Source organism: Trichoderma ghanense (assembly GCF_004382785.1).
Source record: "Trichoderma ghanense strain CCMA-1212 chromosome Unknown scaffold_9, whole genome shotgun sequence".
Classification (NCBI taxonomy): domain Eukaryota; kingdom Fungi; phylum Ascomycota; class Sordariomycetes; order Hypocreales; family Hypocreaceae; genus Trichoderma; species Trichoderma ghanense.
The window spans coordinates 505186-517422 of NW_027395672.1; the positions used below are offsets into that span (position 1 = coordinate 505186).

General features: G+C 54.4%; 5 protein-coding genes across 5 annotated transcripts; 2 read left to right on the forward strand and 3 right to left on the reverse strand.

The window, feature by feature from the left end:
• Nucleotides 1-1145: 1145 nt before the first annotated feature.
• Nucleotides 1146-1403, forward strand: CCMA1212_007255 (uncharacterized protein; the record flags this gene model as incomplete). Its single annotated transcript, XM_073704427.1, has 1 exon — nt 1146-1403. One exon carries the CDS (start codon nt 1146-1148, stop codon nt 1401-1403), a length of 258 nt encoding a protein of 85 aa, XP_073557132.1.
• A 212-nt stretch (nt 1404-1615) lies between these two features.
• Nucleotides 1616-2736, reverse strand: CCMA1212_007256 (uncharacterized protein; the record flags this gene model as incomplete). The annotated part of the gene is made up of 2 exons (XM_073704428.1): nt 1616-1949; nt 2057-2736. Coding segments are annotated over 2 exons (1014 nt in total), but the record flags the coding sequence as incomplete, so codon positions are not given.
• Nucleotides 2737-4795: 2059 nt separating this feature from the next.
• CCMA1212_007257 (uncharacterized protein) lies at nt 4796-5065 on the reverse strand (the record flags this gene model as incomplete). The annotated part of the gene is made up of 1 exon (XM_073704429.1): nt 4796-5065. One exon carries the CDS (start codon nt 5063-5065, stop codon nt 4796-4798), a length of 270 nt encoding a protein of 89 aa, XP_073557134.1.
• A 1104-nt stretch (nt 5066-6169) lies between these two features.
• CCMA1212_007258 (uncharacterized protein) lies at nt 6170-6475 on the reverse strand (the record flags this gene model as incomplete). Its single annotated transcript, XM_073704430.1, has 1 exon — nt 6170-6475. One exon carries the CDS (start codon nt 6473-6475, stop codon nt 6170-6172), a length of 306 nt encoding a protein of 101 aa, XP_073557125.1.
• A 2667-nt stretch (nt 6476-9142) lies between these two features.
• Nucleotides 9143-10441, forward strand: CCMA1212_007259 (Homeobox protein homothorax; the record flags this gene model as incomplete). The annotated part of the gene is made up of 3 exons (XM_073704431.1): nt 9143-9148; nt 9345-10152; nt 10218-10441. The coding sequence occupies 3 exons, from the start codon at nt 9143-9145 to the stop codon at nt 10439-10441; spliced, it is 1038 nt and encodes a 345-aa protein (XP_073557126.1).
• Between the last annotated feature and the right edge of the window lie 1796 nt (nt 10442-12237).

The following is a 12237-nucleotide window of genomic DNA, read 5'->3' on the forward strand; positions in this document are numbered from 1 at the left end:
TGCTCAATTGTCCCGAGTCACTAGTCCCGTGAGAGTCGAATCGCATCTTTGCGGCGTTTGGAAAAATTGGCGTGATCCGCCCGCGAAGGAGTCGACAATCGTCCTTCTCCATGGACTTGTTGCCAAGTAAAAGGACCTTGACTGACAATCTCGTCGTGAGACCAACAGCAAATGAATCATTTGCTCCCATCAACCCCCATGTAGCACTCCGTATACAAAGCAATATCGGGCATTGGCGGTGTTATGTGCGGAATAGCCTTTTGGGGACTTTATCTTTGCGTAGCACAAGGACGCACGCGAGTTCGTGTAGGTCAATGTCGTGCCACATGGTACCCGAGACAAAAGCACATCAAACCCTATCTCTGGGAATTATCGAACCTTGCCTGGGCAGTATTGCAGAGGAGCCTGAAACGAAATGGCTGGCAGATGTTTCGGCTGCCCGCGTCAATTCGTGTACATATGAGCTGCACAAGTACGGAATAAGGATTTCTTGCGACTCGCACCAGACTCTTGGCCGTTGATGGAGCCGGACGAGGAAGTTTCCATCAGGCTGGATGACTGGCTGGTGCGTCCCCGTTGACACAACATCGCTCTTGTTATCCTTGTAGTCGGCTGATCTCACTCCTGTTATCTGTATGTCAAGAAACTTTGACTGCGAGACTTGTAATTGCTCATGGTTCTTGCAGCGGGCGCAACCGCTAGTGAGAGCGCTCGATGCTGACATAGAACAGACGCAGCTGGACGTTGCTCCGCGTCATGTGCAAAGTAAAGAAATCGAGCCTGTCGGTATAAGACTCTGAACCCCAGAGTGTACCGTAGGACAGACAGCCCCCATGAGCAGGATTGCATCCCACTGCCTGGGGTCTCACTTCGCACAATAGTAGCATGCACAAAGTATGTCGTGCTCAGGACAGCAGCCGATCCTCTTGCACCAGATTCCGAACCCGCTTCCGGGAACTTTGATCGCCGCGGCGAGGGTTGCTCAGAAGCGGTGAGAGCTGTGGCAGCCGAGAACAGCATCAACAGGAACATGAACTGCTGCATCAGGTTCCAAGGGTGCCAAGGCCCTGGTGAATGTCGCTATCCGGCGTGGGATTTCACTTTTCGTCGATGATCCGGACGCCGGCTACTGGCTGATCTTCACAATGTGGCACTCGGCACCTTGGCAGCAGAGCATCAGTTCCAGCTCCCTCCTGACCCGCGGGGCGGAACGTGTCAGCATCGTGGTGAAGCAGATCCGGGAACAAGGTGGGCGCTTCGGGATGGAATCCAAGGCAGCTCGAAGCCGCGGCACATGGCGGGACATGACGGCGATGCCGCAGCAATTGCCGCGCTGCTCGGTACTTGTCATGAAAAGGAAGCAGTGGCCTTCTCTTCCCCTGAACAGCGGGGGTGCTGGTTGATCTTGGAGGTACTCGCATGTAATTAGTAGCGTCTTGAATTTGATGAAGATATCTTGACCTCGGTATCCCTAGCTCAGTATCACATTTGCGACTTCTAGGTCCTGCATGAATCGTGTCCAAACGAGCTGAAGAATCAAGTTCTCAGCATCATCGTGCATCTTGAGTAGCACCCCGTCTTTGCATAGCTGTCGCATGATGACAGCTGAGGCTTGTCATGTCGGTCTGCTGTTGGCGTCATGTAGGGGCCTCTCTCTCTCCCTCTCTCTCTCTCTCTCTCTCTCTCTCTCTGGCTTCTTCTTCGCGGGGTGTGGCGCACAACTCATGGCGACCAGCCACGGACCCCTGGCAGCCGCCTTGCGTGTCTCATCCCCATGAGATGGTCCCTTGCTGTCTTGCCGGACTGCCAAAGGCTGTCTTTTACCAAGTCGAGTTGGGCTTGCGAATGCACGGTCCCCTTGTTGCTTCGGGAGTGTGGGCAGGGAATGCTTGCCCTTGCTGTCACCAGACCTTGTTGTTGGCTGGTCAGGGCCGGCATTGCGCCCGATTCTTCAACCTTGTGCATCCTCGCACAGAGCACCCTATAGGTACAAGTCTGGCCAAATCAGGAGCACGCAGTTCGGTATGTACTCTATGCCTGGCCGGAACAGATTTACGGAGTGCAAAGTAGCAATGGGCCGTATACAATGGCAAATACGGCAAGGCAAAAGGCGTCAACGTCGATATCACAGTATGCATGTGCTGAGTAGGAGGGTGGCTTCCGACCGCGCCGACACTCTTGGCCGCTGCTGCCGTTGCACAAAATGCGAGTATGGCGGGCAATTCGGGGCTCTGATGAGCAAGTTGATCTGCCGCTCGGCGCATGCGCTCGTACAAAGTACAGCACCTCCTCGTGGTAAGCATCTGTCTCATGGGACGTGCCGCAGGACGGGGCATTTTGGCAGCGGCATTCGTTGCCGACGAGCTTGTGTGTGTCCACCCGTGAGATATTAACAGATCTCCGGGGTGTGCTGAGGTAGGTGCATCGCGTCAATCTGCAACGCCTGGCCAACGCGGCCCACTGACAGGTCGCCTCTAATAAGCACGACGACACGCCCGCAGGCCAGTGACGAGCCTGAGCAGATGAGAGTAATCCAGGCAAATGGTCTAGCGCACAGCGCAAAGCGAGCGAATCAGAGGTTATCCCAGCGTATGGGTGTTGTTTCAGGAAATCATCTCCGATAGCGCGGTGGAATCGATGTGGGCAGCTGAGATCCAGGCTTGGTGAGGTGAAACGCAGGTTGTCGTGCTCAAGGCCAAAGAGCAAGCACGAGAAGCAGGGTGTGAGCCATGGAATCTCTTATATCGTATGCCACTAACATCTTCATGCCATGAAGCGTAATCTTTCGCGCACAAGCTTCGAGGGCCGTCGGTGGGCTCCATCACATACCCAACAGCCAGAAAGAATCGACACAAGGCGGGCACCGGACCTTGTTGTTTCACCCGGCCCCAATGTTAGCTTCAAAGCTTCGTCGTCTTGTTTGAATGCAGACAAACGGGTGTGCTATTTTTGGCACTAACTGGTCCGGGCGATGAAGCTTGTTTTGAGAACATGCCATCTGATGATTCAAGACGCCTGCTGTTGCTGAGCGGGCGGGACGAGAAAGAGGGGGGAGACGAGGGGTGGAAAGGGGGATCTTCTCGAGGACGCCTATGGGATCGACTCATGGCCAAATTAGCGAGCATGTTGCCTGAACATGGAACATGGCTAGCAGCATTGAAGATGGGAGGAACCTGCGACGAGGCTCGATGGCCATACTCGTATGCAGCTTTGCTAGGGGTGATTGAGAGGCGGCAATGCGACCTGGGCTTCGTCCGAGACAGAAGAAGTGAAGCCCGTTGATTGCGATCCGAGCTGGGGAAGCAGTATGGGATCTCTACCGTCGTTCCTGAACTGGACCAACGGATCTGACGGGCCCTACGCCAATGGCATCTGTACGCCAAGTACGGAGTAGCCTAATTGCCCGCGCCCTGTATGGTACGTCTGCATTCCGTTGCCTGCTCTCCGTATGATGGTGCTCCGTACCCCGTAGAGATTGCTGCCGCATTGGCATTGAGGTGGCTCCAGCCCCACCGGTTGTGGTGATTATTGACCCCGGTCTCCTTGGGCAGGCTGTTAAGCGATGGATACCTTGGGACGTGTGGACATGCTGCAACAAAGTGATGCTAACCAGCAGGAAGCTTTTTTGCGCATGAGTAATGCCTGAATGTATGTACATACTTGTCGCCTAGCCGTGGTCCTGGTTCCGGACTTGGTGGGTGGCATAGCAGTACAAACTTGGCAAGGACAGCAAGGTTTCTCCGTTGGTTGGATGGCTGTCGTCAACCCATCACCTGGAAACCCGGGCCCCAGCCCGCATGCCGTCGGATCAAGGTGGATCAACCCTCATCGATGTCTGTCTAGCTCAACGGGAACAGCCTGGTCGACTTGCAGATAGCAAGCTCATCACTCAGCCGGAAATACCTCGAGGCAGGGAGTTATTTACGTAGCCCCCGCTGGCGAGAGCACGGGGCTACGGCGCGGCAGGTCGCGCCATGTATTGCACAACGTCCATACGAGTAAGTACTTGCTGCAATGCCGAGAACTTGCGAAAAGAGCTGCCTGGAGGTCTCCATCCGGTATACCGACGTTTTTGGGCCAACGCAGGACTTGCGACGTAGCACGGGGTTATTGGTCCAGGGCGTCTTGTGTCTGGTTTGAGCCTTGCCCTGGAGCTACCCGTACGAGGCATGTTAGCTCGGGAAACCCTGGCCTGCGTTGGGAGATCTCAAACCTGTCATTGATGGTACTATGTACTACGATAGTAGCAGAGACCGGGAGGGGGCGGAGTCCGCCGTTGTTCTCTCGGGCGCCTCGTCAGACAGGAGTGCCGTCATACTGTACGCTCGGAGGTACAGTGTCAGCGTCTGCTGTCGGCGAATTGCCTGAACAGGGCAACAGCAGCACAGCTATAGTCGACGATGACGATAGCAATGATGTATCAGAAGAAAGCCCGTCTGGTCTGCGAGGCATAGTTTCGAGAACATTGGAGATGGAGGGGCTGAAGCTCCAAGCAGCCACAGCGACCGGGAGGGGGTGTGGCGGGCAGCGCACTGTGCTCGCGGCTTCGGCAGTACACACCGCTACGATCCTTGGCCCTGGAGAACACAGCACAGTGCGCCGGACTCCGTAAGCGGGCGCCACGCACACTGGCTTCGCACACTTGGCCAATCGCAGCGCACCAACTTTAATTTGCAGCCGCCCTGGCTCGGAAAATTGATCTCCTGCCAGCTGCCGTCGTCGGCTTGTGGCCATGCTCAGGGAGAGGAAACAACATTGAAGATGCTGGACAGGGGGATATTCGCTGCCAGGCAAGTCATGACACATCCCCCCCCACCGGTCCGGTCCATGTCCCGTGGCCGGGCTGGTCTCTGCTCTGCTCTGCTCTGCTCTGCTCTGCCCTGCTCGGGGGTCGCTGACGAAGCTGTCCGTCTGTCTGCGTGTCCTCGTTCTGTCCCCCGCCGAGCGATCTGGCCCCCTCTAGAGGAGATCGCCAGGTCCCCCGGCTTCCGCTGAAGGAAATGCCAGGAGCAGTCAAATCAACGACTGGAACATCGCTAGAGCCGCCGCGCCAAACGAGATCCATCTAGCGCTGTCACTGAACGCAAAGGGTGAGCAGAGCGAGACTGGACGACTGGACAACTGGACGACTGGGGGGGGGGGGGGGGGAACCGCCGTGGTCAAAGGCCAGTGGATGTGGCAAAAGCAAAAGCACCTCGCATGGCGGCATCAAATTACCTCGTACGACTGGTACCGAGTAGGACACGGAGACGGTACGGAGCAGCGCACACTTTATTTGATTACTAGGTACTACCTCTACACCTTGTCCCCCGAGCACGTACACGCTCTCTGTCCTCTGCCCATGGACTCGCTCGTACGAGCGCTACGACAGCCTACAGGCACAAGGTGCTGACAGGGCGTGGCTAATACGCGCGACCAGGCTGATGGCCAGAGCCAGGCGCGGCCGCACGAGATTGAATTTGACAGCTCCCTGGGGTGGACCCCGGGGTTCCAATCATTCGCCAGACAAGCCTCGCACAAGAAGGTGCAATTGCGTTGGCGACACCACGGCTCCTCGTGTCTGATAGCCCCTCCAATCCCCAATCCCACAGTCCGCCAATCCCCCAATCCCCCAAGCACCCCAGTGGCGGGGGCACAAGTTTGTATGGAGAGCCGCTAGTAGCAGAGGTGCTCAAATGCACGGGGCTGGCTGAACACGATATTGCTCGTTATTAGACGCCAAGTGGTCGAAACGTCTGTCGAGAACCGCGGAACGAATCATGAGCTGTGCCTGCTCTAGCCGTACCACCCAGCAGACGGCTTGCCACTCGGCCACTCCTACTAAAGTTGTCCGTCCTTTTTCTGTGAACGACCCTGTGAGACGGCAATGGAAAAAGGGTTTCGAGAACCCCGGGATTGTGGCATGGAAAACGGCACGGAAAATGGCACATGATGTCGGCAACTAGCAGTTTGCAGCCACGCCGGCCTGAGGAAGCCATCTGCGGGCGACATGACGCCAACTTGCTGCTCCTCGCTCGTCCTTTGTGGCGTCGACGGCGCTCCATTGGGGGGTTCCAACGTATGGCTGAGTTTCTGCGGAGCTTTCGATACTTGGTACAGGCCATGACTCTCTCGCCCCCTTTGCACGACGAAGCAATCTCCAGTAAAATAGTACACAAGACCTGCAACGCTAACAACTCACCGGTTTATGGAGGTTCGCCTCGGTGCAGAAAGAACCGGATCGACACAATGACACTGGCGTTCCTTGGTTCCTCTCGCCCCGAGGGCAAAAAAGCGGAATGTCCCACTGGAAGTTGGGGCCATCTGCAACCGCGTTGTGAGAATCTGCGCCGGCGCAGACGCCTACACGATGCCATCTGCTGTTGGACACTCTCCGCTCTGTTCTCGGTACTGCGTGCTTCTCGCATGGCATGGAGCTTGTGCCATGTTGGCCCTCCCCACTATCTGATAGCATTCGGCTGCCCAGTTCCCACATCGCAGCCGCTATAGATTCAGTGGCTCCTTGATGCTTGAACGATCGGGTATTAATATGGAGACTTGATTTTGCTTTTGCTGGGATATCCTGACGGCTCTTCGCACTCTGCACCAAAGCAGCTACCTGTACGACGTACGGAGAACCAAGTTCGAGTGCACCGCTCGCACGTCGACCAGTGGCTTGCGGAATACGCAGTGATAGTATTCAAGTTCAGAGACAGTCATGCTCTCAGGGACGCCACAACATGGTCGAGGCAATGCTATGCTCTGAGTCCTCAACAATTCGCCGCCACACATGCCAGTGCTCTCCTGAGCTGGAACGCTTCACTACCGTCCTGGGCTCCTGGCAATGTGGGGAGCTGCTTTGTTCCCTCCCTTGACGCCGCATTACTACACTGCTAGTGCCAGTATGCGGCTGATAGAAGATCAAAGGGGCCACGAACGGATACCCGCTTGCGTTGTGGATCAAGGTGTCCACGTACAAAGTACGAGTATGGTCATGTCGAGAACTGCAGGTAGGATGGGGTAGGTCATCGATAGATCGGTGCCTGCTGCACGTCTACGGAGCACTGTCATAGCTGTCATGGCAGTGCCTTCTACTCCGTACGAGGCAGCGTCGAAGATGCTGTGGTCAGTGGGCGGACTGGGAGAACGAGTTGGCACCTCCAGGCTATCAGCGTCGTCTTCATGTAAGCTCACGTCTTCCTTTGATTCAGTTGCGCTTACGCCGCACTCGGATATCTCGAGGTACAGCCGGATCCGAACTGCACCGCAGCCTGACAATGGGTGGAAGTCAATCCTTCAGCCTGGCTATGACCTTGCCGTACATGCACAGTCGCAAATAATCACTCAGCCTGGCCCCTGGAAATCCCTACGACGGCTCGATATCAACGCTGATACCAGCATCTTGGAGCCTTGAGAAAGTGGCATGCCCCAGCTCGGCCAAGCAACTTTCGCATGCCACACACCAGTTTCTCGTGACAAATTCTGCTCTTGTCTCTGGCCAACTCGCGAATGATCACTCTCAACAGATGATGCCGATCTATAACACTGGTGAAGGCAGACGACATAGCTCACCAAAGACGAGCCGTCATGACAAGTGTCCCCCAAAAACGCCGGGCAACGCAGAAGGATTTGTCCAGCAGACAGCCATTGTTTTTGACTCACAGACCGGGATTTCCGACGTGGAGCTTGCTTTGTCACATACAATGAACCACGACGCCTCGCCCAGGCGAAAATGTTGCTGCCAATATACAATACGAAAGCCTGCTCTACGCTGCTCTGTTCTGCTGCCAGTCCGTCATACTCAACCGAAAGGGTTGCCGTCTGCGTCGCACGGTTACTGGCCATGTCAGAATGCTACTACTACTACTACTACTACTACTACTACTAGCAGTTCTAGCAACACCCCTCCCTAATCGCTTCTACGCCTACGCCCACCCCGTCAAGCCACCAACCGCCGCTCTGCTTGCGGGTTCCGTGGCATTTCTATCTGGCTTCCCTCAATCGAAGGTTCATCAGAACAGGCTTTAGGTCCGTGGAGCCGGTGGCCCACCACCTCCTCTCGGGGCCTCTTACTTTGGCTCCCCTGTCCTTGCTGTGGCGACCGTGCTTCCCCTGGTCACTGGCGACTTGCTGCCATGCATGCAAGCAGACCGGACTGGCTGGGCTTTGACTTGAACGGACTGGCCTGGACGAGCCCTGGTCCCTCCCTCCCATGCCTCCATACCTCCATACCGGCTGGTCGTTGTGTGTGTGTCCTCGGTATAGAGCAACTTCTCGCAGGGGATGGTGGGCTGTCAGACCAGTGCCACTTGGCCTGAGTCGCGACGTCCCTTTTCATTTGCATCCAGCGCCGCTAATAACCCATGCCGCCGCTCCTATCGCAAAGGGCTGGTCTATATTGCTCTCCATCCTTCGCTGTACAAGTACGAGTATGATGCGACAAGCTCTTTTAAAAGAGCCGCGAGCCCACTTTGCGACATAACTACATACTTGGTGCTTGTAATCTCGACCTCAGCCGCTTTGTACTCATACAACTCGACAAACTGCCTTCTCGTGTCTACATACCTACCTGACTGCATCATACGACTACTCTATAATACCACGACTTACCTAGTATCAGCCTGCTGTCCGCCGACGACGATATTCTTTGCGCTGCTTCAACCTTGCAGACATACTCCATAATACGCCTGCTTTTTATGCTCTCCTCCTGGGCTTACGACTCTCAAGAATTCCCCGTTTCGGCAATCGAGCTAGCTCGGTGCATCTACCCGTCAATCAACTCAACCATCCTGGTTCCCGGGAGAAGGGCCTCGTTGTTGAGCAGTGAAAGTCGCCGGCTTTCTCGTTGACTTGATTCGGGCTTAAAAGTGTTGGTCGGGCCCCTTGTCATCGAAGCGCAATCCTATCAACGCATACCTTTCTTCCGCCTTGAGTTATCATAGCCGAAAGCCACCCTACACGTTCGAACTGTGCTGCATCAACGGAGGAGTCCCTTGGCCGCCGATACTGCTTTATATCTTTCTCGTCTGCTCTTCCTCAACCTGAACCCTTCAGCTCGAACAGTTGATCGTTTGCGAGAAGGGTTCGCCTTATGGAGCTTCCTGCATATCGAATAGCATCCTCGGTTACCCATCCTCTGCGCTATCCACCATCGTCCTCCGACATGGCCGTCTTCTCTGATCTTGCCCCAATGCACCGCCGACCCGCTGCGTATTCTGCGGATATGCGTCAGCCACGGGCCATGGCGATCTGCCACCCTCCGACAAGCGAATTCTCATTCGCTCTGCCTTCAGTCAAAGAGGTACAGTTTTCTCGCCTCTGTGGTAAAGCTTGGTGAGCCTGTTTGGCTAACTTTGTATCAAAAGATGTTCCCCGAGTTGACCAGTGGCACCTGGTCACCACCCAATGGCAGCACTGCTCAGCCCGTTTCGCCAAGGGATGTCGCCTCTTCCCCTGGCAACAGACGGAGGAGGCCTGTAGACGAAGTGGATGAAGAGGAAGCCCATAGACCACGAACCGTGCCGCGGGTACATCGTGACCCCATGCAGCGCGTGTCTCGCTCTCCCCAAAGCCCTTCCTCCACATCATGGAGCTCAGGAGGATGGACCACCACCCCAGCAACAGCCGTCTCTCCTTCTTCTTCCTTTGCCAAACCAGCACCAATGGAAGTCCAGGAGCGGTCACCAGCCGTTCGGTTCGCCCTACCATTCCCGCCCCCGAGCCAGCCTGGTGCGCACCACTCGGAAGTTTCGCCAAGCAAGGGCCAAGAGTGGCCCAGAGCATATAGCCAGGATTATACCCACCACCGCGCTCAGTACCGCCAGGACAGCGACAGAAGCGAATCTCGAGAGGCCACCAGGGCCTATAGCATGGACTATACCCACTGGCACAACCACCATACCTATCAGTCGCAACCCACGAGCCCTCGTATGCCTTACGACCCAACAAGATACTCAGCGGGCGCGTATCCTGCTCCGCATCACATGGAGCTTAACCCATACGGGGAGTCGGGGGCCGCATCTGGTGGCGGTGCCAGACCGCGCAGGCGGCGCGGCAACCTTCCTAAGGAGACGACAGATCAACTACGGGCCTGGCTCAACGCGCATCTGCACCACCCTTATCCCACAGAGGACGAGAAGCAGCAGCTCATGCGCACGACTGGACTTCAGATGAGTAAGTTGCCTTTGCACAGCCCAATCATCCATCTGTGCCTTGCGGCTAACCGGCCCCTCTTATAGATCAAATCTCCAACTGGTTCATCAACGCAAGAAGGCGCCAAGTACCCAGCTTGCTCAGAGAACGAAATGCCGAGATTGTCGATCCGACTCGACTCATCACCAGCCCAAACAGAAGATCTAGGTCTTCGTCTATCAGTGACGGCGATCTCAGCTCGAGCGAATGGGGACCTGACGCTCAAGGACAGGGCGATTGGTCAAGCAGGCGCCGGAGCCGCAGCGTATAAGACGGCTCTGCTCGAGTCCAGCACAAGGCCCTTAGAGATCACAACTGCTCCGGCCAAATGATTGATCACTTCCCCTGACAACAGCATTTCGCAAAATGAACATTGCAGGCCTCAATGGCAGAACTTCCTCCGAGAGGAACGGAACATATTACAAAGAAACGTTTATAGAGGTGTATTGCCTCCCATTCTTACAAGTTTTGGTTTGTTGAATGACGCCACGAGATGTTATTCAAAGGCTGTTTCATCTATGCTTTTCTATTTTTCCTACTTTCTTGTTCTATTCAAATCCAGACTTGTTTGGGCCTTTCTTTTACAGCATATACGATGTGGCATGGAGTTGAAAATGACTTGTTTGATGCTCTCACGAATTTCCTTGGGAATGGGAGTCTCTATTGGCTGATAAAACTCCGCATGGGCGAGGAGTGGCGTTTCACACTGAAGGATGGATTTCCTAGGGGGCTACAATAATGGGCATTTTCTTTGTTCTTTTCCGGCTTTTTCCTACTAGAGACGGTTGTCTTTGTTTCTCCAGCCCCTTTTGAGAGAGAGAGCAGCAAAAGAAAGGCTAAGAAAGGGGGGGAAGGAGAAAGCTTGGGTGGCGGTTAGATAGGACCGAGGATATACACACATACAGACACACAGCTTGTGGCGAATACGACTTTTTGAGCAGGACCAGCGAAGATAGGTAGAAAAAAAAAAGCGCCTATCATCATAGCACATGCTACTACTATTTCGCCGAAGCGAACACAACAAAGAAAAAATACATGGGCTTTTTTGCTTTACCTTTAGACTTGCGAACTTGGCTTCCTTGGGGCATACATAATTGTGGAAACAGAAAAACTTGGGGAAGATTTTTTGGTTGTTGGAGTAGCGGGGAACTAAACGAACTAGGCTGGAGTATAATGATGCGCGGGAGGGCTTTGCATATTTTTGCCTTTTGCTCTTGGCTTTCAGGGCAAGCACCTTAAGGTTTTCAAGACGTTGATTTGAATTGTGGAGGAGAAAAAAAGGTAGAGGGAAAAGTTGTGTGGGAGTGGATGGATGACGGCGCGGGGGGGGGGAGTGAGTGTCACAAGGGGAGAGTGGAGAGTATGAGAGTGTTGGAACTCTGATGGAGAGGAGAGATGTGATAGATGATTGATTTGAGCAAAACGTGGACTTATTTCTTCACAGACTGGGGGATTTAGCACAAGGGTAGCAATGACTGAAAACCCCCCAATTGCAAATGATGCCGGCTTTCATCGTGGATGGGACTCTCACTATTACATGCCAATGGACAAGCATCCGAAGGTTGGGGGACGTGAAACCGGTGAGTTAGCATGTCAGTCCTGACAAGCAGCCATTAACCTCGGTCTCCGGCCTTTAATCCGCTGGTCCAGTTGCAGAAGTACGTTACGCAGCTTGTTAGTAATATATGTTTAGTAGGGCATGGCAAACTTGGCATTTCGTTCGTTTGATATGCAAACCTCCATCACAAAAAGCCCCCGGACGTCAAAGGAGGCGAGTTGTGGCTTACGCCTTGCTTCGTCGCTCAGGCGCGCCAATGGGGAACATTTCTTACTTTCATGCTTTCTGTATTCTTTTTTTCTGAGGGTTGGCCACCATCGCAGTTCATTTCGAGTAATAAATCAACGTAGTGATTAACTGTTGTCCAGCGGTTTACGAGATCCAGAAGATGGCAAGGAGGGTGGGAACGTTGTATGTATAATTAAGCATCGTGTGAAGGGGCAAAGAAAAAAAAAAAAAACAGGGATTTGGGACGTTGATCAGCAGAGAGTATATCATAGTGCTAGCAT